Source organism: Diabrotica virgifera, chromosome 6 (assembly GCF_917563875.1).
Source record: "Diabrotica virgifera virgifera chromosome 6, PGI_DIABVI_V3a".
In the NCBI taxonomy this organism is placed as follows: domain Eukaryota; kingdom Metazoa; phylum Arthropoda; class Insecta; order Coleoptera; family Chrysomelidae; genus Diabrotica; species Diabrotica virgifera.
In genome coordinates this window covers 20,318,110-20,342,139 of record NC_065448.1, presented here as the reverse complement: position 1 = coordinate 20,342,139, position 24,030 = coordinate 20,318,110, and the positions used below count along the sequence as shown (strand labels likewise).

Sequence of the window (24,030 nt, the reverse complement as noted above, 5' to 3'; positions counted from 1 at the left end):
AGTTAAGATTGTTGGTGCGCAAAATATTAATAAAAACATACAATATTCTACCTAGTCGGCTATGACACTATTTTTTTTTAAATTTGGCATTATACTATTTTTATAGTTCCAGTCCCAGTTGCTTTGTTACCATTACTAATATGAATTTTTCTAACTAGGAACTGATTAATAAGATTTTTGTGCTAGTAGAGTATAACAAAAATGTGCTACTAAATAGCAATAAGAATTTTTCATCAAAAATTCCCTGATAGACGACAACTAAGAAAAGAAACGTTTAAAAAGATATACTAGAATGGTTTCAATGGACTGGACACTTAGATTGTGATAAATCTGATCGAAAAAAACTATTGTAAGTGAAGAAAGCAGGAATTAAATGTAATCCTTAGTGTCACTCAGGATGTGCATATTAGTACAACCGTTCTTACAATCTAAGTATCTAGTCTGTTGAAACCGTTTTAGTATACTTCCAAAAGTTTCTCTTTTTGGTTATAATTTTGGCTTAAAATTTTTATTTTAAGTAGCTCATTTTTGTTATACTCTCCTAGCACAAAGTCATTTTAATCAGTTCTTCATTAGAAAAATTAATATTTGTAATGGTAACAAATCAACTGGAACTATATAAATAATAAAATGCCAAATGTTTAAGCAAATTTTGTGTCATAGCCAACTAGAGAGAATTTTGTATGTTTGATTAATATTTTAAGCCCCAACAAACTTAACTACGAATGTATTTGGATATATCATCCAATATTAATAAATTAAGGATCAGGCTAGATTATTGTGGATTTTTTTCGAAAAATTATTTTTGATTGGATATTTTCACGGCCATCTATTAAAATTTCATGTAATTTTAGTTGCAATTAATGTTTGACTTAAAGAATCACGAATAACTTACAAATTAAAGAACTTAGGTATAGGGAATGCTTCAGAAATAAAAAAGTACCATAAAATATCATTTTATTAGAATACTAAAATACAGGGTGTTCCATTTAAGAACACTCAGAAAATACTCATTCCGAGTTTCGACCCACCCTGTATACTAAAATTAAACATTTCGCTACACTGTTAATGATTAACAGTAGTAGACTATATTAAAAATCGTTTGAATATAAATAGAAAATTTGATGTCAAATCACTACAATTCTACGGGGTGTAGATGTTGCTACGAAATTAACAAAAAAACGTAATTAACTTTTAAACTACCTCGTATAATATTACAAAACCATATACTTTAAGAAGGAAACATTGAGGAGCATCCAAAAATGTAAAAATATACAGGGTGTTCCATTTAAAAAAACATAAGTTTGTGTCACCCTGTCAATACGGACGCCCCTGTATATTTGGAAATATTTTTAAATTATGGTACTATGTCTGCCCCAACTTTCACCTAAATAAATTTTTTTCGTATCTCTTACGACAAACGAGTAATTGGACTTTGTCACACTAATGCCCCACCCTGTATAACATAATTTGTTGTCCATTAAACAGATCGGTGCAGTTCGACCTTATATCGGATCTTAGACTATGCGTTTTTCTAAATAAAACAAAATCGATCTGACAAGACATTCTGTACCTACAACATTGCACATTGCATAATCAGTGATGGATGACATAAACCAAACTTTTAAACATTCGAATCTGATCTTAGAAAAGTTTATAGAAATCTGTTTTACATATTTTTATCTCTTCTTTGTATGAAAACCTCTTTAAAAACACTTCTCCGAAAAAGCAAAGTTCAAAAGCACCGCCTGACTGTGTGTTTGGCCCTTCGAACATAGGAGTGTGAAGTTCTAAAAGTGCCAAACTATTTCCGTCTTTTCGTCGGTCTTTTTGAAACGTCGCGGTGTTTGAATAATGTAGAAAACGCTTTATTTGACTAACCTAAGATGTTTACATTGGACGAGCTGGAGATGTGGCGAGAGGCGCCCCCCTGTTTTATTTCCCAATTTTACAAATTTTTCATTCGGAAAATGTAAAGCTTGTTGGAACCACATTTGCATTGGTTAAGTCATTACATAACTGTAAAAAATCTTTATGCCTCCTAATTAAAGACGAAATTTTATTTACGTCTCATTTACGCCTCCTAATTAATACAACATTTTAACAATCAGACTAAGATTTGTTGAATGAGTGAAGGGAAAAGAAAAGTATTTTTGAAGTGTGTAAAATTTAATTTCATAGTTGAGCGCTTTCTATTCAATTCCAGTTGAGCCATCTTCACAGCCATGGTCAAATGGTTCAAATACCTACCACTAAAAGGTCCCATTTTTAAATTGAAAAAATTAAACTTGGTCGGAAGTTAAAATTTTTATATGTAAATTTTTCTTAAAAACTTAAAAAACATAATATAACAGCACTTGAGGACTTTCGCAAACAACACATTAAAAAATTTGATCATGGTTAAAAGAGAATACAGTAGAAAAAATGAAAGAATACCCATGAACGAACGAACACATAAAACACGCTGTATTTTCCTTTCAAAGAATTGGCCAGCGCGAGTACATGTAATAATTATTATTACAAGTACTTGCGCTGGGCAATTTTCTTTGTGACACGGTGACAGGAAAATACAGCGTGTTTTATATGTTCGTTCATGGGTATTCTTTCCTTTTTCCGACTGTATAAACTTTTTAATTAAGGTACTAGTACACTTTAGAAGAACAAAAATAAGCATTTTTTCAAGATTTTTTTTTCAGAAACTTTATTAAAAATGAACATAAAAATTTTACATGTTAATATCTAACTCTTAGAGAATACAAAAAATTTATCTTCTTTCATTTATACAGGTACACAAATATTGTAGAGGGCGCCAAATTAGAGGACTCGAAAAAAAGTAGTTGCGATGGCGGACAGTTAATCTCAGGATTGGGATTTCTGAAACAAAAAAAATCGTACAGCATTTGAAAAAGGAAGGTTTCTTACGTGACAATTTACCACGGTTAGTGAAAAATTCCCCAAAAAAAAGATTTTACGGAAGTTTTAAAAAATTTTGTGAAAAATTCGCCCGTTTTTTTTTCAGTTTTTCATGGTTAAAAAATATTTATTTTTTATGTTTTGGTCAATTTGCAGTAAATTGTCACGTAAGAAACCTTCCTTTTTCAAATGCAGTACGACTTTATTGTTTCAGATATCCCAATCCTGAGATTAACTGTCCGCCATCATTTTTCGAAGCCTCAACTTTTGTGCCCTCTACAATATTAGTATACGTGCATAAATGAAAAAAGATATATTTTTTGAACTCTCTAAGGCAAGCCGCACAGCAAAGAAACATGAAACGAAAAACATGAAACATGAAACGTGAAACATGTTTCATGAAAATAAAACACTGCTAAACAAATCTCAAAGTCCGCCTACCAATGAAACGAGTGTGATTCATGCTCATGACACATTTTTATTTTCGGAGAGTTTCATAAATGGCCGGATGTATATTTGTTTAGCAGTGTTTTATTTCCATGAAATGTAATTTACGTGTCATGTTTCTTTAATGTGCGGCCTGCCCAAGAGTTAGATATTAATATGTAAAAAGTTTTATGTTCATTTTTAATAAAGGTACTGAGAAAGAAATTCTAGAAAAAATGATTATTTTTGGTCATCTAAAGTGTACTATAGTCCGTCTAGAAAGTATCCGGAATTTTATATTTTTCCTAATTTTAATATATTTCCTTTTTGTAAAATTTTAAGACAAAAATAATGCATCAAGTAGGTTATGCCGATAGTAGGTTATGGACAAAATCGCATGACAACACCATCTGTCAAATATTGTTGTTTGTAAACAGATTTAAGATTTGTGAAATAATGTCGCAAGTAGAAAAAAGAAAAGTGGTGGAATATTTGTAAGAAAGGGTCCGAAACGTTAAAAAATTAGTGCAATTGACTGAACTCGGAAAAAGTTCAGTGTATGAGACAATAAAGAGGATAAAAAATGGCATAGATATGAGACATAGACCAGTTTCGGGTAGACCGCGTAAGATTCGCGGAATCAATTTAAATGCTTTAGTCGCTTTAGGACGACAAAATCCGCGCCTAGGGTTTCGAAAATTAGCGAACAGATTTGGAAATCCACGAAGAATTAAAAACGAAGAATAGATTTTTGTCAACGTTTTCGAGAAGATAATTTTAATAATGTCTTTATATCTGATAAAAGTTGTTTCCAGCTTGGTGCAAATCATCTAAAAGTCCTATCAAGAGAAAATGTTACCGTTCAAATTTCCAAATTTCCCACTAAAATAATAGTTTGGGGAACAATATCTCAGCGTGGTGCTACACCTCTCTACACTATGGTGTATAGTTAATGGTACTGTTGATAGTGCGAAATATTCTGACATCCTAAATGGTTTTCTTCTTAAAACGGCTCATGTTTTATATCCAGAGGGGTGTCGTTTTGAGCAAGATAATGCAAGATGCCATATTTCTGCTTATACTCAAGCTTGGATGCAAGAACACGAATTGGCAACAATTCCGTGGCCAGCAGCATCTCCAGATCTTAGCCCCATTGAAAACATATGGGGACTGATGAAGACTGAAGTGGAACGAGCAGCTCCACGAGATAAAGAAGGTTTAATTCGGTCAGTTTTACAGGGCTGGAACACCATTACCGAAAATTATGGCCTTGACCTAGTTTCGGGTGTACCTGGACGTTTAGTTAAGTGTTTAGATTTAAATGGAGGTTGTATAAGTAAATGAGATGAATTATTTGTTGAAATTTTATATTTCAAGTGATAGAAATAAATACCGTAAAATTATAATTCTGCTTTCTTTTTTCCGGATACTTTCTAGACGGACTATAGTAATTAGGTCAAAAATATAGCAGTTCTTATTTAAAAATATACTAAAAATAATATAAAAACGCAAAAATTTTGTCGACACACCATGAAACAAGAGAGAATGTCAAACTTGTCTCAAATTTCAAATGTCAATAGAAAAAAACTTTTAAAATCTCTCCAAAGCAATAATAAATTTTACAATGACGTTATAACCCATTTTGCTACTTCGAAACAACATAGACGAAATACGACTTAGGGCCGGTTGTTCGAACGCTAATCAACAATGATCATTATCAAATATTTAATTACTGTCAATTTCAACTTTGTTTGGGTTGCTGAAAACATAATATGAAATTACTTAATCAATTATGTTAATAATTGTTATGTTAATTGATTAACTAATCTCATAATTTTAATCAATAGGGGGAATGATTACACCAATAAGATATCAAAACGATGGAACAGAGGTAGCAGGGTAGATGGGACAATCTCAGGATGGCCGATTACTGCTGGAGTCTTCAAAATGATCGGTTTTTAAAACCTTTGGAAAAATCACATAAAAGGAAGTTTTTAGGTGACGCCAAACAACAGCTTTATGCAATGATGCTGGTTAGGTTAGATGAAAAGGTTCAGGTTTTTTGGCTGAAATGTTTGATGAGTTTTGTGGCTATCTTATTGTAGAGTAAATATATTTCTTTTATTAAACGATTTTCTTTACTACAATAGTTTGCATCAAATCTTTAGATATTAATTTGACTGACTTTTCTTCAATGCAAATGAATGAAAATTTGCAGACATATGCATTCGCGGGACAAATAGAAAATGATATAAAAACCTTAAAAATAAAAAACTGGAGAAAAAAGCACGAAACAGATCAGAGTGGAGAAGAATCCTGGAACAGGCCAAGATCCAGAAAGGGCTGTCGAGCTAATGATGATGATGATGCATTCGCGGGAACAATACACGAATAGTCAATAAATTTTTTAAGATATTCTTCTTTAGCGGCGAATCGATTGAGGGTAAAACTTGATTGATCCCCGCGCATGCGCACACCGACAGTATGGTATTAGTGGTTATACGGGCTCTGATTGGGTGTTGAAATTTTGAAATGATCTGTCAATAATTGTTCAATATGGAGGTTATCGGTAAATAAAAATATTGTATAATATTAGTTTTTATTGATGTGTGGACAGAAATAAAATCAAATTTATAATTATAGTGACTTTTTAAATAGTTTTGAAAAGCCGCAGGTAAGTAATTCTAAATGTTTCAGTTGGAAATACCTAATAGTTTCAATGCCTATCTATTTGGAAAATGTAAACAAAATAATGTAGTTACCTATTAGTAGGCAATGCTTTAATTTACATAATCTGATTACGAACAAACTTTCTACAAATCTTCATCTCATATATCGTTTTCTTACTCTATATTTTGTTGTATTTTATTTCGACAAAAATCAAACTAATAATTTTATTAAATTCATATAAATTTATGGTGTAAACGTTTAGTTTGTGTATATTCCCACATGACGTATACGAGAGTTTGGTGCAGTTTGAAATGGCGTCAACTTTCGTACGGCGCGGTAGACGTGAAGTGGGTTCAAGCCCCAAGCAAGTTATTATTTTTTTATTTTTTTTTATAGATTTTATGATTGTAAGTATACTATTATATAATTTTTGAAGATATTCTTCTTTTTTGAAAGTGGTAGATAAGAAAGTTAGTTTGATTTTTAAATAAAATAAGTACAAATAACCTTTTAAGTATATTTACTTCGTTTAAATTACCTATTATATAATAGAAGAATATCTTCTTACGTGCGTACAAAGTACACACACATTCTTTTTTTTTTAAGATATTCTTCTTTAGCGGCGAATCGATTGAGGGTAAAATTTGATTGATCCCCGCGCATGCGCACACCGACAGTATGGTATTAGTTGTTATACGGGCTCTGATTGGGTGTTAAAATTTTGAAATGATCAGTCAATATTTGTTCAATATGGAGGTTATCGGTAAACAAAAATATTGTATAATATTAGTTTTTATTGATGTGTGGACAGAAATAAAATCAAATTTATAATTATAGTGACTTTTTAAATAGTTTTGAAAAGCCGCAGGTACGTAATTCTAAATGTTTCAGTTGGAAATACCTAATAGTTTCAATACCTATCTAACGTAAGAGCACCGAATTCCGACCGGTTATAAGTGGTATATATAAAATTGTTTGAAAGATCAATTCCGAATCATTGAAATTTAAAGTAATTCTGTCTATAAGCTATTATGCATTATTAATTCTTACTAGAGCCAAATTTATAATAATAACAGTAGTCATTTCAACAAAATTGCTTATTTAAGAAACCAAATGCAAAAATTTCGCAAATAGCCGTTTTCCGTCCACATTAATGATTTTTTCCCAATTCCGTCCACAAGAGTACCGTTATCCGTCCTATTTATTTAGTTATGACAAAAAAAACCCATTATGAATAATTTTTAAATAAATTTGCAAAAAAATGGCCAAAAAACAAAACAAATAATTTAAAAATAAGTTTTATTTAAGTACAAAGTTTTGAAACGAACTTAATGACTGCAAATGAATTAAATAATAAAAAAAAAAGACTTCATTTTTTTAGGTTTTCAATTTCTGGAACTTCATAGGCGCCGCGTTTATTTATGAGTGAAGGTCTCGCAATCTTACAAACTACATCATCAAAGTCATAATTTAAAATGTCATCTCTATCTGGCCATTTCCAGTACTTTCCATTCATAGTCATACTTTTAACTCTCAAAGTATCATTGCTTCGTTCCAGAACTACACCAGGGAAATATTCACTGTCGTACTGAACCAACACAAAATCGTCCTTTGAATATATTTCTATATTCTTTTTATTTATGTTTTCCGTATTATTATTACCAGTATCTATGCCTGGTGTGTGTTTTGGAGGACACTTTTTCTTTTTTGCTTGTTGAATCTCTGTTTTTGCTTTCCTCTTTCGGATTCGTTCACATTTCTCATTTTCTTTTTCCTCTTTTTCTTTTTTGAGTCTTCGTTGATGTTCCATAAATTCATCACTTATAGCTACTGTAGGATAAATCTTTGGTTTTTTCCTTTCCTTGGTGTCTTCTGTGCTATTATTTTTTTTCTTTGCAGAACTTTCCGGCCAAAATAGTGCTTTTTTGAAAGGTGTTGGATATTTACTATTATTCTCTGATGTTGTTGTAATTTGCTTAAGTGGGGTTTTTTCTTGATTTTGTACTTGTCTTTTTTGATCAGAATAAACTATACCTATTGAATCATCTTTTAATGGGCTATTACAAGGAGTTGTGTTTACTATTTTGTTCTTAGGTGGTGTTTTTTCTTGGGGTGAACTTACTGCTAAATAATAGTCTATATTCTCACAATCATTGTTCTTGGATGCTGATGGACCAGGTTTTGGCGAACTAGAATTGCTATTCTGTGAAGGAATTAAGACCAATGCTCCATCTGCTTTGACTGTAGCTTCAATTGTATCATTATTGCAAAACCAAAAGTTTTCATCGAAGTGTATGTCAACAATGGTCTCGTTAGCAGCATTAATTGGCAAATTGTTTTCCAAAGTTTTATCATGATCGACATTTTGTGGATGAAGACTCTTCCAGAAATCATACAATGCTACATATTTTTCTTCTAGTTGGGCCGCTGATTCAGCAATCCTAAAACGGTTAACAACCTCTGGCTTTAAACGTATCTCTACCTCTCGAAGTAGTTTAGAATCATAAACATTAACAGTTGTAGTGGATGTTGATTCAGTTATTTTATCATCAGAATCTTTTTGTTCTATTGGTTTTATTAATTTTGAATAATCAATGCGATTTTCGTTAAACGGAAAGAGTCCACATGATTCAAATGCACTTTTTATTATCGATGTACAGACTGTAGCCTTCAAAGTTTTGTCTAAGAGTTTTGCAAACTCAGCCCGTTGAAGTTTTCTTCCGTTATTCTCCATACGCCAAGATCGAACATCTTTTCGCCAGTTATTTTTAATGGGATAAAAAACACCAACATCTAACGGCTGTAATCGGTGAGTTGCGTTGGGGTAAAATGCTGTTAAAATAATACCTTTTTCTTTGCAGAATTCAGTAATAGGCAGATTGATGTGGGAAGAGTGTCCATCCAGAAACAATATCACTGGGAGTGGAACACTGTTCTTTTCCAACCAGGGAAAAAATACATTTGTAACGTATTCATAAAATGTCTCACTTGTCATCCAACCAGATTCAGAGTGCCCAACTCCCCACTGGTTTGGCATGTTCGTTATTATTGCAGCTGACACATACCGTTTGTAGGGATACAAAACTAATGGCGGAGGTACAGAACCATCAGCTCCAACAGTTAGCAAAACTGTAAGACATTCTTTTTCGTCATTAGCTATGCGACTGTATACCTTTTTTGCACCTTTTCTAACCAACACTTGTTTTTCTTGAGGGGATAAATAGAAACCACTTTCATCACAATTGAATATTCTCTTGGGGTTTTCAAGAATGTGTAAAAAATTCATTTTTGTCATATAATCCCGAACTTGGGTAAACCAATTTCTTATATTTTGTTCCGTAACTGCGGCTCTACAAGAAGATAGTGATTGTGGAACACGTTTTGAAATTTCTGGATGACGAGCGAGAAAACCATTGTACCATTTTTTACCAGGTATGTAATTTTTAAATGGGGTTTTTCGTTTCAAATTTTGAATTAGTTTTGAAACAGAATCAACAAGTTGAGATCTTGTTACCGGGAATCCCACGTTACCCATTTCGATTATCCATTTTATAATCAAGTCTTCTTCGGAACTGGACAAAACTGTTGGCCCTCCAATATTGCCCGGAGTTTTGTACTTTTCTTTCATAGTATCTAACAAAGTACTTTTAGGCACATTGTATATTTTGGAGGCTTGTCGAATACTTAAACGTTTCAAATTAATATCTTCTATAGCTTTTTGGATATTCTCTCGGGGATACTTCATCCGCTTTTTGTATACCATAGTTGCAGATAATAAAAAACTGAAAAAAAAATATTTTATTAGTTTTTATTTTATGGGGTCGGTAACAGGAGTTTGAGGTAGCTCTGTCCGTCCACCATGGACGGATATAGGACAGAAGGTTCCTGTGTCCGTCCAATTCCTTTAAATGAGTTTTACTAATTAGATAGTCATTTTTATCATACTTGATAATACAAACTGAGAGGAAGAACTACCATAAACATTTTTTACAAATAAAAACTAAACCAAACTTACACATTAAATCTAGAATAGGTAATAAATGCATCATTCTTGGGTTAAATTTTAAATTGAATTTTCGAATTCACTTAATAGTTGACACTAATTTTCTTAAAATGAGTTGTACCTATAATAGGTCGTATTTAGGTTTTTAAACGGAGCAAAATATATATTATGGTTAAAATATGTCGGATTATATTATTTAACTAAGACTTATATTTACAAAGCGTTTGAAACTGAAGGAGTTAATCCCTAATACCGTCCGCTAGGACGGTATCAAGAACCCCTTGATATTCTGCATTACCCTATTCCGTCCACTTTAATTTCGGTAATAAAATCTATTGTTCGAAAAAAATTACAAAAATATATGTATATTTACAATAAATAAATATGAAAGATTCTAATAAATAAGTAAAAACATAACTGTTAAACGTAGTATCTATAAAATATGGAAAATAAGTATTCCTTACCTTTATGTTTTTTTGGAATCAGTATAGCTTAAAACAAGACATGCACTTGCAATGAACTGAATCGCACTGACAACAGTAAACGTAAAATGTCTGCGTGCTAAAAGTAGAATGAGTGGGGATATAACCTATCAAAAATTCTACTCGGCCGTCTGATTGCGACGAAACTCTGAGGTATAGAGCGCAATTTCTTTGTCGGACGGAATTGGGAGACCGGACGGTATACGGTGCTTTTACGTTATTTGGAAAATGTAAACAAAATAATGTAGTTACCTATTAGTAGGCAATGCTTTAATTTACATAATCTGATTACGAACAAACTTTCTACAAATCTTCATCTCATATATCGTTTTCTTACTCTATATTTTGTTGTATTTTATTTCGACAAAAATCAAACTAATAATTTTATTAAATTCATATAAATTTATGGTGTAAACGTTTAGTTTGTGTATATTCCCACATGACGTATACGAGAGTTTGGTGCAGTTTGAAATGGCGTCAACTTTCGTACGGCGCGGTAGACGTGAAGTGGGTTCAATCAAGCCCCAAGCAAGTTATTATTTTTTTTTATTTTTTTTTATAGATTTTATGATTGTAAGTATATTATTATATAATTTTTGAAGATATTCTTCTTTTTTGAAAGTGGTAGATAAGAAAGTTAGTTTGATTTTTAAATAAAATAAGTACAAATAACCTTTTAAGTATATTTACTTCGTTTAAATTACCTATTATATAATAGAAGAATATCTTCTTACGTGCGTACAAAGTACACACACATTCTTTTTTTATGTTTATTAATTGTTTAAATAAAAAAAAACTATTTTAATGGAAAATGCTTAAATTCTCTTGTTTTTTACAATGTAGAAACTTGAAACTTCTACGGATTGTAGCTAATGATATCAACTATACATAATTTCACTTTTTATTACGTTAATTGTTTACGTTATGCTTTTAAATCAAAAACAAAACTTCAACCAAAACTCGAATTAAAAAAATTCGTGTTTTTATCGTAGTCTTAGAAAAACCACCGGTAGAGACGTTTTGTGCTACAATTAATATTAGAATTAGTTTTGTCGTATTAATTAATTAAACGGAAAATGCTTAAATTCTCTTGTTTTTTTACAATGAAGAAACTTGAAACTTTTACAGATTGTAGCTAATTATATGAACTATACATAATTTCACATTTTACGTTATGCTTCATAAATAAACAATAAAGTTTCAATTTTTTTGCCGATTCTGACTACTTTTCATGTTTGTAATACATCATACGTTTTATACATATCTTAATAAACATGACGATATATTTTAATGTTTGAAAAGTGTAAGACTAAAAAGTAAAAAATAAAAAAATATAAAAAAAATATTTTTAAGAAACGCCTTTCTTTTGGTTGCGAGTGACTAAAATAAACATAATTATTATAAAAAAATCAACTAAGAAGCAAAAAATAAAAAAAATTGAAAAAATTTAACACATTCGTCAAAGAAAAGCGTGGTGCGAAAACCGTTTATTCGATGAAGGCAGTCACGCTTTTCTTTGACGAATGTGTTACATTTTTTCAATTTTTTTTATTTTTTACTTTTTAGTTGATTTTTTATAATACTTATGTTTAATTTTAGTTACTCGTAACTAAAGAAAAGCGTTTCTTAAAAATATTTTTTTCATATTTTTTTTTATTTTTGTCTTGTTTTTATGATGGGTAGCAGCACTGCTTTATATTATCCGATATTTTAAAACTGTAATCTGTGTGTATTTTGTTAAAATGATCTGATAAAGCAATGCTGATGGCATTTTTAGATTCAGCAGAGCAAATTACCTAAAAACAGTGAAAACATTTCCGGTAGCTGATTGTGTGTTTACCAGTGTAGTAGATTAAAACATATTACAGAAGCTAGGTATTATCTATTTACAAAAATGTGAAAATTGGGTCAAAATATATCGATCAAATTCAGAATTCTGATTCTGCTACACCAAAAGGGTTGGCATCTATTGTTTGTTATACATCTCAATTGACTCCCACTATAACATCCAAATTTCTAAATAGTATAATGTCGTTTCACAGGCATCTTCAGCAGTCAACTTAAAATATTAAATATTTATTATTCAAAAAGTAAAACTTTGAGTATGAGGAACATTTGAATCGAGCTGCCTTTTGTCATAAACTTCGTTCTCGGTTCATAACGATTGTGTACATCGAAAATTGCACGTGCTCCTCTGGCGTGCATCTTCTCGGGGGGCGGGCCCCTCTCCGGGGGCGCCCAATGACACGACGCGACGTCGTCGGAGCGTCCGCCCTCACCGCCTGCGGTGCGTTCGCGCCTCAGCCGCGTCGGGTGGCGGTGGCGGTCAGTTCTGAGCCGGTTCCAGTGCAAGGAAGTACTCCTTGGCTTTGGCTTCTTGTTAGTGCTCGAGAGTGCGTCTCGTGGTGGATTTGTTGGTGGTGGTGAAAGCCGCGGCATGCAGCGTCCCGGCAGCGGGTTTGTTGCTTGCGTCGTTCTGTGGACGATTTTTCTTCAGCACACGGATGCCGATTGGTGGTAAGTCCGGCATTTCCCGAATAAATAATTGCAAAATATGTCCTTAACATTTGACAATTGTTTCTTCGGATGACCAAGAGGGGTAAATTTTGACCCCAATGTATATTTTTATTTAATAAATTCAGAAATATTCTCAATTTTAAACTTATTATTTTTTATTTGACTTTAATATCATTCTAGATACCCTCATATTTTGTAATAAAAAAAATCGCTATATTTTACGAAAAAAAAATCGCTATATTTTACGAAAAAAAAATATTTTCTGAATTTGGGGTCAAAGACCAACTCCCTTGGCCTTCCATGTTCTAATTTTATATTAAGTAAATACCGTCTATTATGTGGAATTGTTTGTAAAAAACATTCCAATATTGAAAAAAAATTGTTTGTTAAACCTGTGGCGACGTAAACTAGTCCATATTTTAAAATTTCTTTAGTTCTAAGTTCAGAATGATTATTCCTGTTTTTGCCAGTTGTAATTAAAATAATGTTTTGCTAATGTTTATTTATCATTTATTGATACAATACCAACATTAAAATTACGAATACATTAGTTTATTTCTTAAAACAACTTAATTTTTTAGTAAATTGTCATTTTTGACGGGGGTCGTTTTTTACCCCCATTAGTCATCCGTGTAACAAAAAAAAAAGGTTGGTCATCGGAAGGTTAAAGCGTCTTTTAAATATCTGCTTAGAAGATACTTAACATTTCTCAAGAAAGTTATCAAAAAGTAATATGTTACAATGAAGTAAAAAACCTTATAATAAAATATTACTATTTTATATTAAAAAATCATCCAAAAGGATTATAAATCTTAAAAGCGCTTTCTATCAAGTCGGACCATCATCAGTGAAATCTAGAAAATATTTCCGCGAACAGTGGCGGATCTAGAAATTTACCTTGGGAGGGTAAATTTGACTTAGAGGAAAGTTTGATGTCAGCTAATATATTTTTATGTTTCAACAATTTTTTCTTTAATATTGTGTTCTTAATGGGGTGTTCACGTAGGTAGGTATCACGTAACGCAATTTTTGAAGATTTTTAAATTCCCGTCCAACCTGCGTTACGTAATACTTGAACGGCCCCTTAGGGGGGAAATTGCCTCGTAGATCCGCCACTGGAATATACAGAATCGTCCTCTTAAGCTTCATTCACTTGGAATATTCCATTTGCAATATTTTCCAAGAAACATGCGCAAATTTTAGTTTGATAATTTGGACAAAGATATAAAGATTATATATCTGAGCTTAACAATGCTTCCTACCAATCATAATTAAATATCTCTTACTCAATTGATTTCAAATTAGTTGATTGTAAGCATACCTTTTTGCCGATGGGGGCGCGGAATCTATATCATGCCGAAAGGCGCTTCTACCATGGGGGTGATTGCCACCCCATCTCGGGGGTGAAATTTTTTTATTATATTTTAATCACAAAAGTTGGTAAAATCGTTCATTCTAAGCAAAAAACGTACCATACATTTTTTTGATAAAATTGATAGTTTTCGATTTATTCGCTATCGAAAAAGTTAGTTTTATATCGACAAAATCAATGTTTTTAATACATTTTCTGCTAATAACTCCAAAAGTTTTCGTTTTATCAAAATAACTTTACTTAACAAAAATGAAAAATGTACCTTTGAAAAAATAAACAAAAGCTTTTTTTTTATTTTCTTTAAGACCAATAGTAATCGAGCTATACTTTATTATATGTTGGCTCTTCTTTAATAAATGCTAAATATTGTAGTTTCATAATCAAAAGACGGGAAAACTATGTATTTTTCGAGGGCAACTTGTTTAAACTAATTTAACGTACTTAAAAATATCTATCTCCAGAAATAAGAAAAAAGTCAATAGCTCAAAAATTAAGTGACTTATAATGAAAATAATGTCAGTCCCTATTTTTTTCAACGAAAAAGTGATCGCAGGCAACCCCCTAATCACCACCCTAATTAAAATTAGTCATTGACCTTATTTAGTATTTTTTATTTATGTATTTTTAATAGGTTCAATAAGTTTGACCGGCTTAGAATGATTAGTTTTTAAAAAAGTGGAGTTAAAAGCGAATAACGAATTTTTGTAGTTTGGAAAAAAATGGCCTTTTCTTCAGAATAGCAAGATTTGCATCAGAGATTCGAAAAAATGTTTAAATATAAAATTATAGCTTATCTAATTCCCAAGAACCTAGTTTGCAAGAAATTTTTCTACGTCAAAAATTGAGTGTGAGCTATTGACAATTAAAACTTGTATTAGTACCATGCAAAAACCACCTTTACCAACCCTTTCAAAGTCACCTCTTTTTGCGACTAAGGATTTTAAAAAGATTTAATATTAATAGACTTATAGACCGTGTAAAAACCTATAAACTTATTTTTTACCAAACTTTCTAAGATAAAAAATAAAAAAGTGACGGTTAAAAAATCAATATATTTTTTTGAAAAAAAAAGGAGAAATCCAATTGGAAGCATAATAATGTAAGTTATCATCGGTGCTTTAGTGCTTTTAGTGATTGGCCTTATTTATTCTTATTTATTTATGTATTGTTAATAGATTCTAGAAGTTTGACTGGCTTAGAACGATCAGTTTTTAAAAACCTGGAGTTAAAAGCGAATAACAAATTTTTGTAGTTTGGTAAAAAATGTCATTTTCTTCAGAATACAAAGATTAGCATCAGAGATACGAAAAAATGTTTCAATATAAAATTGTAGGTTATTTAATTCCCAACAACCTGGTTTGAAAAAAAATTTTCTACTGCAAAAATTGAGTGAATCGTAAATGAGTATATCGAAAAACATTGATTTTTTATATACAAAACTAACAGTTTCGATAGCGAATAAATCGAAAACTATTTTTTTTTTTCCTTACATTACGCATCAACCACGCAGGGTTATTAGCGTGTATGGATTGTGTTACAAAATTATAACTTAAAAATAGATTTTAAACATAACAATAGGAGATTATAAAAAGCTGTAAGTCTATACAAAGTAAAGTAAAATACTATATTTTTGGTAAGAGGTTGCAGTCTTTGAGGAATGTGAAGATGCTTTTTGTATCACTGTCTTTTCCGAGTGCACTATTTAATGTTGGTGGTATGTTGCACTTTTTTCGTTGCACTTTATACTTCGGACACTGCAATAAACAATGCTTTACGGTAAGGACACTTCTACACAAATCACACACAGGTTGATCGGCACGTTGGAGTATGTAGTCATGGGTTAATCGAGTATGGCCAATCCGGAGACGAGTGAAGATTACTTGCTCTCTTCTGTTTTTGAATTGTGGAATTTGATTGTGGTTAATGTCGACTTCGTATAGCTTGGTTGATGAGTCCCTCCATGTATCCTGCCATATTTTAAAAGTATTTACTTTGAAATATGCTTTCAGGTCGGTGTGTAGGGTTTTCATGTTCTCTTCTGCGTTTGGGTTATTAGGTGCATTCTTTGCTATTTTGTCCACAACCTCGTTACCTTCGATTCCAGTATGAGATGGTACCCAAATAAAATTAACTTTAATATCCATATTTTCTGCATATTTCAGTTCCTTTTTAATGAAAAGTAGTAGTGGATGATCAGAATAGAGTTGTTTTAATGCCAATATTGAGCTGAGAGAATCTGTGATAATGATGTTTCTCTTATTATTTTTGTTAACTATCAGAGCCAATGCCTTTAGAATAGCAAACAGTTCAGCGGAGAACGTTGTTGTATATGAAGGTAACTTATAAGCTGCTGTGTAATCTGACGAGTAGATTGCTGCGCCAGTTCCTTCTTCGTTTTTGGAGGCATCGGTGTAAACTTTGAAGCAGCTACCATACTTGCTTAATATTTTAAGAAATTCTTGATTGATTTGACTTGCAGGCGTTTCTGATTTGTTTAGTCGTAATAAGCTGGTATCAGTAGAGGGAAAGCGAATTGTCCAAGGAGGGGTTTGGATTGCGGAAATATCATAGGTGTCTGGAAAATGAATACCTATTTTTGATAAGTAAGTTTGTATGCGGTAATAAAAAGGGTGATCAGTTCTATTTGAGTTTTGGAAACAACTTTTAAAGCGGTCAGCAAATACGTTGTGTATAACTGGGTTATCTTGATTAGAGGATACTGCAGCGGCATAAGAAAGACTTAGATATTGTCTTCTAAACGTGAGTGGGATCTCTCCAGTCTCCCAGTATAGAGTTTGTATTGGACTTGTGTGGTGTGCTCCTAAGGAAATTCGAAGACCTGTATTTTGAATCACATCTATTGTTTTTAAGTACGTCTTTTTTGAGGAGTTGTAAACGATTGAGCCGTAGTCAAGTTTGGAACGTACTAGGGCCTTGTAGATATGTAGTAATGTAGACGAGTCGGCGCCCCATTTTTTGTTTGCAAGTGATCGTAACAAATTTATTCCAGGCTGACATGTCTTTTTTAAATATTCCAAATGTATTTTCCAAGTTAGTTTTTGATCAAATATCATACCGAGAAATCTAACTTCGTCTACATATTTAACCTGTGCTCCATTTAAGTATAAGTTCTTGAGTTGTATTTGGTGACTTTTTGTAAAACACACTGCTTTCGTTTTAAGGGTGTTAAACTGAAGTCCACTTGTGGATGACCATTCTTCAATATGATTTATGGCTTTTTGGACATGGTTATGGATGGTTCTTGGGTTCTTTCCTCTACAAAGTATAACCAAATCATCTGCATATAGCCTAGCTTTTACAGGATATTTAATCTTTGCGGTAATAGAGTTCATAGCTATAAGAAACAGAGTTGTGCTAAGGTTCGAGCCCTGTGGTATACCATTTTGTTGATTTCTTGTTGAGGAATATACGCCATCTACTCTGACTTGAAACTGTCTATTTTCTAATAAGTTTGATATATATTTGAGTATATTACCTCTAATTTTCCATTCGCTAAGAGTTTTTAATATTGATAATTTCCACACTGTATCGTAGGCTTTACGAATGTCGAAAAATATTCCGATACAATGTTGTTTAATTGCAAAAGCCTCATGTATTTCCGATTCTACGTCAATAAGATTGTCTACAGTAGAACGATGTTTTCTGAAGCCACTCTGTTCTGGTATAATTAATTTTTTTGATTCCAGATACCACATTAGTCTGTTATTTATTATTTTCTCTAGCATTTTGCCCATACTACAAGTAAGAGATATTGGCCTATATGTTTCGGGATCTGATTTTGATTTACTTTGCTTAGGAATAGGAATTATTATTGAATTTCTCCACGATTTTGGAAATAAACTTTTCGAGAAGATTAAGTTGAAAATGCTGAGTAAGTGTTCTTTAGATGGGTAGGTGAGGTTTTTTAGAAAAATAGTGGGTATATTATCTGGTCCAGGGCACGAGTTCTTACAGTTTTTTATTACCGCTTCTAATTCATCCATCGATATTGGAAAGTTTATTTCACTATTATTTTGATCTTCATAATCTATGGTATATCTTTCCTCATTTCTTTTGTTGCTTAAGAAATTTGGTGAATAGTTTGCGTCGCTTGAATTTTTTTCATAAACTAATGCCAGTATATTTGATATTTCCTTTTGGGATTTATATATTATATTATTTTGCTCTAACAGATTTATTGACTTGTGTGATTTTGCACCAGATATTATTTTTACTTTTTTCCATACAGTTGTCATTGGAGTAGAACTGTCAATTGTTGAAACGTACGTTTTCCAAGATTCGCGCTTAGCTTTTTTGATAGTAAATCTGGCTATAGCTCTTAATCGTTTAAATTCTAAAGAGTTTTGTTCATTTTTCTGTCGTTTGAATTTATTAAACGCTTTTTTGGATTGTTGTATTACTTGTCGACATTCATGATTCCACCAAGGAACTGGATGGAATTTACTATTGAAGTTAATTTTTCCAATATTTTTATCTGCTGAATCTATTATTAGTTTTGTAATAAAATCTACCTCTTCGATCACATTACTATTTTCATTTATGGCATGCAAGTTGCGTTCGATATGATTTTGAAATTTCGTCCAATCCGCATTTTTTAAGTTCCATTTTGCTTCTGGTATAGCTGTAGATGCATCTTCGTTATGGATTAAAATAGGATAATGGTCGCTGTCGTATGGCTCTGGTAATACATCCCATGAAAGTGTATGCGTTATTGATGGTTCACATATAGATAGGTCGATAGCAGAACCCTCGCCCGTTCTTATGTCGAAACGGGTATGTTGTCCATCATTAAGTAAATTTAGGTTGAGTTTTTCCAGAAGTACTTCTATTTTTCTACCAAGATGTGTTAATTTTTTTGAACCCCATAAAGGATTATGTGCGTTGAAGTCCCCGACAATTAATCGTGGAGTAGGTATTTGTTCTAAAAGATCCGATATTTCGTTATGGTTAAGTTCTTGATTGGGGGGGATGTATATGTTACATACGGAAAAACTAGTTACGTCTTTGATTCTGACTGCAATTGCCTCAATGTTTGTTTCTAGTGGTATTGCTGTGCTATTAATGTCGTCCTTTATGTATATGGCTACTCCTCCACTGGCGATTTTAGCATGTTGTCGATTTTTAAAGAAACAATTAAAGTTTTTTAGTTTATGTGCAGTGTTGTTTTTAAAATTAGTTTCTTGTAAACATAGAATCATTGGTCTGTATTTTGAGATTAGTATTTGCTACATTTCTAAATGGGTGTAATACCCATTCAGATTCCATTGAATTAAACTAGTGAATGATATTGATATTTTAATATGTGTCCGTAGAGGTGTCGCTTTCTGGTTCGGTATGGAAGTCCGGATCCATCTGTCGTAAAATTTTATTTCTTATTCGGGTGCATGTGCTTTTAATTTTTCGGTCAATTAGTTTAGGATAAATTTTTGTCAGTAGGTCTGTAACTTCAGAAATTTCATTGGTATACATTTTTGTAATGCTTATTGGATCGGAAGCGCCTGTACAATTTTCGAAGAAATCTATTAGTTGATCATAGTTTAAGGGATAACTGGAATTTTGGTCTCTAAATAATTCTTCTGTGGGTTTCAGCATTTCCTCTAACGTCTTTTTTGGTTTATTGCCTTGGTTTAATTTAGTCTTTTTCTCTTTGTTTTTTGTTACTTCAAAAGCGTGTTCTGATGAAGGAGTTGGAGAACGCTCAGAAACTGTGCGTTTTTGTGATATTGGATCTGTTTCTATTTGGTTAGTTTGGAGTTCTGTGCTTAGTGTTTCATTTTGTTCAACTTGATCGTTAAGTTCGGTTTTATTTTGTGGGATGCCACTCGTTAGTTCTTTAGTCGCCTGATTGTAATTATTTTCAATAGAGTTCTCACCTGATTCTGTATTTTGAGGAATTGAAGTGGTGTCACCTGATACAGATGCCTTTGTTGGACAGTCTTTTGCTGAATGCTTGGTGTTTTTGCATATATGACAAGTCTGGTTGTCTAAAGATATCCATATTCTATATGATGTCTCCTCGTGGGTTATAATAAAAGAATCGGGTAAGGTATGGTTGGTTAAAGGGGATATATAGGTTTGTCGCCTAAAGCTTAATATATGCTGGAACTCAGGACTGGAAGTCCCTATACGGAGAAATGATAAGGGTGACAAAAGGTTGACACCAAGTGCTTGCAATTCGGATTCTAAGATTGAGTGTGGAATAGATGGACATACGCCTGAGAGTACTAGTCGTTGGCTGGGTGTGATTAGTCGTCGTGCTTGTAGGAGTTGTTGATTAACTTTGATTTTTCCGTGGTTGATAATAAAGTCGTCCACTAATTTTTCATTTGCTAAGTAAATGCACATTCTGTTGTTGGATAACTTTGAACAGAAAATAATATTTATTGGTCGAATAATTTGGCTTAAACTGTGGAGGTAATCTTCAATTTTGGTGTTGTCAATTGCGTCGAACACAATTGCTTGGTTTCTTGATGGAAAAACATTAGCGGTTGGTTGTCTGGTTACGGAAGAGTAGCTTTTAGGTTCTAGAGATTGTTGGTCTGGTGTAGAAGTAGGTTTAGTTGACGTAGATGAGGATGCCATGATGTAGAAATTGATATTTTGTATGCCAAAATATCAATTATTTGGGGCCAGTAAATACTGGCCTATTTTTGAAGTCGTCTATAATATGTATTTAAATAAAGTCACCTTACCAATGTTTATCGTTAAAATAACACATTCACAAAACGCGTTTTTAACTTTTGCAAAAACTGTAAGCGAATATTAATTAGAATTTAACGTCTTTACTCGTCGGCTGGTATGATAAGACTCCCGAAAACTATTAATTTTATCAAAAAACTGTATAGAACATTTTTAGCTTAGAATGAATGTTTTTATTAACTTTTGCGGTCAAAATATAATAAAACATTTCCACCCACGAGATGGGGTGGAAACCACTCCCATGGTAAAAGCGCCTTTCGGAATCATATAGATTTTGATCGTTGGACTATCCACTACTTATTCTCAAATTTTCAAGCAAATCGATCCATTCTGTAAAAATTGCGAGGTGAAAAGCTTCGGTTCCTGGCCTAATTAAGTGCCATTAACGCTATTTTTTATTTTTTTAGTCGTATCATACCTATTATGATACTGCTCAGGCGCGGATCCAAGGAGGGGTCAATTGCCCCCTCCTTGAGACTTCGCCTGGTGTCACCTTTTCTTTTAAGAAAGAGATAATTACGATTGAAAATAAATAGTGGGTTTTGTGTCCTGTTGATAATTGAATAACGGAATGAAACATAAAACAAAATTCCTTCTCCAAAGTACGTGTTCTCGGTCTTACTGTACGGTATCGAGTCTTGGACTGTGAATAAAATCGACCTACTTATCTAAATCGCCTTGAGGCTTTCGAAATGTGGTTCTATAGAAGAATTTTAAAAGTATCTTGGGTGAAGAAGGTTCGAAACTAAACAATACTAGAACGTCTCAGTAAGACTACCGAGATTATAGAAGGCATCAAGAAGAGAAAAGTGGAGTATTTTGGACATGTAATGAGAAGTTTCAAATAAGTATAAGTTGCTACAAAATATTATGCAAGTGAAAATAGAAGGCAAACGCAGTCCAGGACGAAAAAGCACTTCGTGGTTTATTTAGGGTGGCAGTGAATAAAATTAAGATATCTATGATGGTAACCAACGTTCTGAAAGGACATGTTACATGAAGAAAAATAAAGTAACAGCCCATACCGAAAAAGAATCCTGCGTACGCGAGTGACGAGAAAATTTTTAATTCATTGCTCCCTCCTTGCAAGGTTGCTGGATCCGCCGTTGATACTGCTCATATAAAAAAACTGTCTATATAGTAACTAATGTATACAGTTGTATTTGCATGTTGAGTGAGTTAATCTTAGGGTTATCTATCCCAATTCATATTTTATCGTTGTATCTGATTTGCTTTATTGATTTGTTGATAAAAAGTGAACTGTGTATTTACATAAAGTACTAGAAAAAAGCCTACTTTATTGATATTTTATGAATAAAAATCATATTTATGTTTTGTTACACTTTTTCATACCTCGAAAATGAATAATATTTGCATATGCAGGTATGTACATAATATATTAGTAAAATCAATAATAAAAAAATTTAAGGCACTCATGGGAGTGCCGACAGAAGTGAAGACTTCTACTAAAAGTGTGAAAACTAAAAATTTATTTCGCCGAGGCGATGACGGTCGCTAATTTAATACTTTTCCCCATCCAAAAGGTGCACACCGTCCCTAGAGAAGTTTTCACTTCAAAAATATACAATTTGTACATCAATAATTGGTCAAGAAAATAAAAAATCATAAATTTAATATAAACGACAAATAATAAATATGGTCATTAGTTAAAAAGATTAGGATTTTCGTAATAGTGTAATGTAATAGTACATAATAAGGGTACAACTGTAATTTGAATATTTTAGAGTAATTATTGGAGAAAATGAAAAGTTATAGATATTTGTCTAGAATTAAAAATGTAATTCTTTTTTTTTAATATTTTTATTTCTCCTAAATATGTAGCGAAAACTAATGGTAGGTGAGCCCGAGCGGGGATTTCTGCAGTTACTCAAGTGCGTCAGATTATTACATGGGGAGAAACCTTGTACCCTGAAAATGTACCTCTACCATATATTGGCTCTTAATGCAGGGGAGTTCGTTAAGGGAGGAGGGGCGACCGAAGCAAAAATCTATCCTTAGAGAAACTCGAAATCGTCAGATTAAGATAATGTAAGTTAAGTACATGCAAAACAGTGTATATTTAAAAAATCTGACGATTTGAACGGGGTGTAAGGAAATGGGTGAGTCCCAATTTCACAAGAAAAAGGGAATATTTCGCGAAATGAATGACAGATCAAAAAACTAAAAAATACATGCTCAATATTTTTCAAAAATCTATCGAATTATACCAAAAATCCCGCGATATTTCGCGAGATGAACATCAGATCGAAAAACTGAAAAATACACGTATTCAATATTTTTGAAAAATCTATCGAATGGTACCAAACACGACTCTCCACGGAGGTGGGGTGGGGATTACTTTAAAATCATTGCAGAATTTGATTGCTTACGTAAAAATAACTTTTATTCGAGATATTTTTTTGAATTATGGACACATGGCGCTATAATCTAAAAAAAAAAACAATTGTTGGAAATGGAAAATTAAATTAAAAATGGAAAGTCCCCACTAAAATGGAAAACTTTATTTAACTTTTTTTGGTTTTAGGACCTACTCTTCACGACCCAATAGGTCCCCATAACGCTCGAGTGACTGCACATTTAGCATACTTTGCTCCCCTACCATAACTTTTCATACTGTGTAAATTTTATTGCTCTCATTCCACCTATGAATTAGCCGGTAATAAGTAATTTCATGTGTTGAGAGGTGAAAGATAATATGAATTACTTCAAATCATATTAAGTAGAAGGTAAAGTACAGGGAAAAATATCAGCAGAAAGACGCCTGGGCCTCGATTTTTGACCCTTCGCTTCGTTATCGAACGTATGCGCTGCGTATGCTAAACAGATACGAAGCGAATACGTTCGATAACGCAGCGAAGGGTCAAAAATCGAGGCCCTGACTCGTAGTGATGTTGATTATAGTTACT

At 32.4% G+C, this 24,030-nt stretch overlaps 2 protein-coding genes across 2 annotated transcripts in view; one reads left to right on the top strand and one right to left on the bottom strand.

Moving 5' to 3' along the window:
- Window positions 1-7,291: 7,291 nt before the first annotated feature.
- On the bottom strand, window positions 7,292-10,705 carry LOC126887088 (uncharacterized). The gene is made up of 2 exons (XM_050654423.1): window positions 10,477-10,705; window positions 7,292-9,791 (listed from the first exon to the last, which is right to left on the bottom strand). The coding sequence occupies exon 2, from the start codon at window positions 9,770-9,772 to the stop codon at window positions 7,379-7,381; it is 2,394 nt and encodes a 797-aa protein (XP_050510380.1). The 5' UTR covers window positions 9,773-9,791; window positions 10,477-10,705; the 3' UTR covers window positions 7,292-7,378.
- Window positions 10,706-12,840: 2,135 nt separating this feature from the next.
- The window catches only part of LOC114330315 (protein Wnt-1-like), a 317,260-nt gene continuing 306,070 nt past the window's right edge, over window positions 12,841-24,030 (top strand). Inside the window, exon 1 of the mRNA XM_050654422.1 lies at window positions 12,841-13,011. Within this exon, the coding sequence (XP_050510379.1) occupies window positions 12,932-13,011 (80 nt within the window). The 5' untranslated portion in view covers window positions 12,841-12,931. The remainder of the gene's footprint in view (window positions 13,012-24,030) is intronic.

What these genes read in the sequence shown, in the direction of transcription:
- LOC126887088 (XM_050654423.1), bottom strand. Translation starts at nt 9,772, where the DNA reads ATGGTATACAAAAAGCGGATGAAGTATCCCCGAGAGAATATCCAAAAA.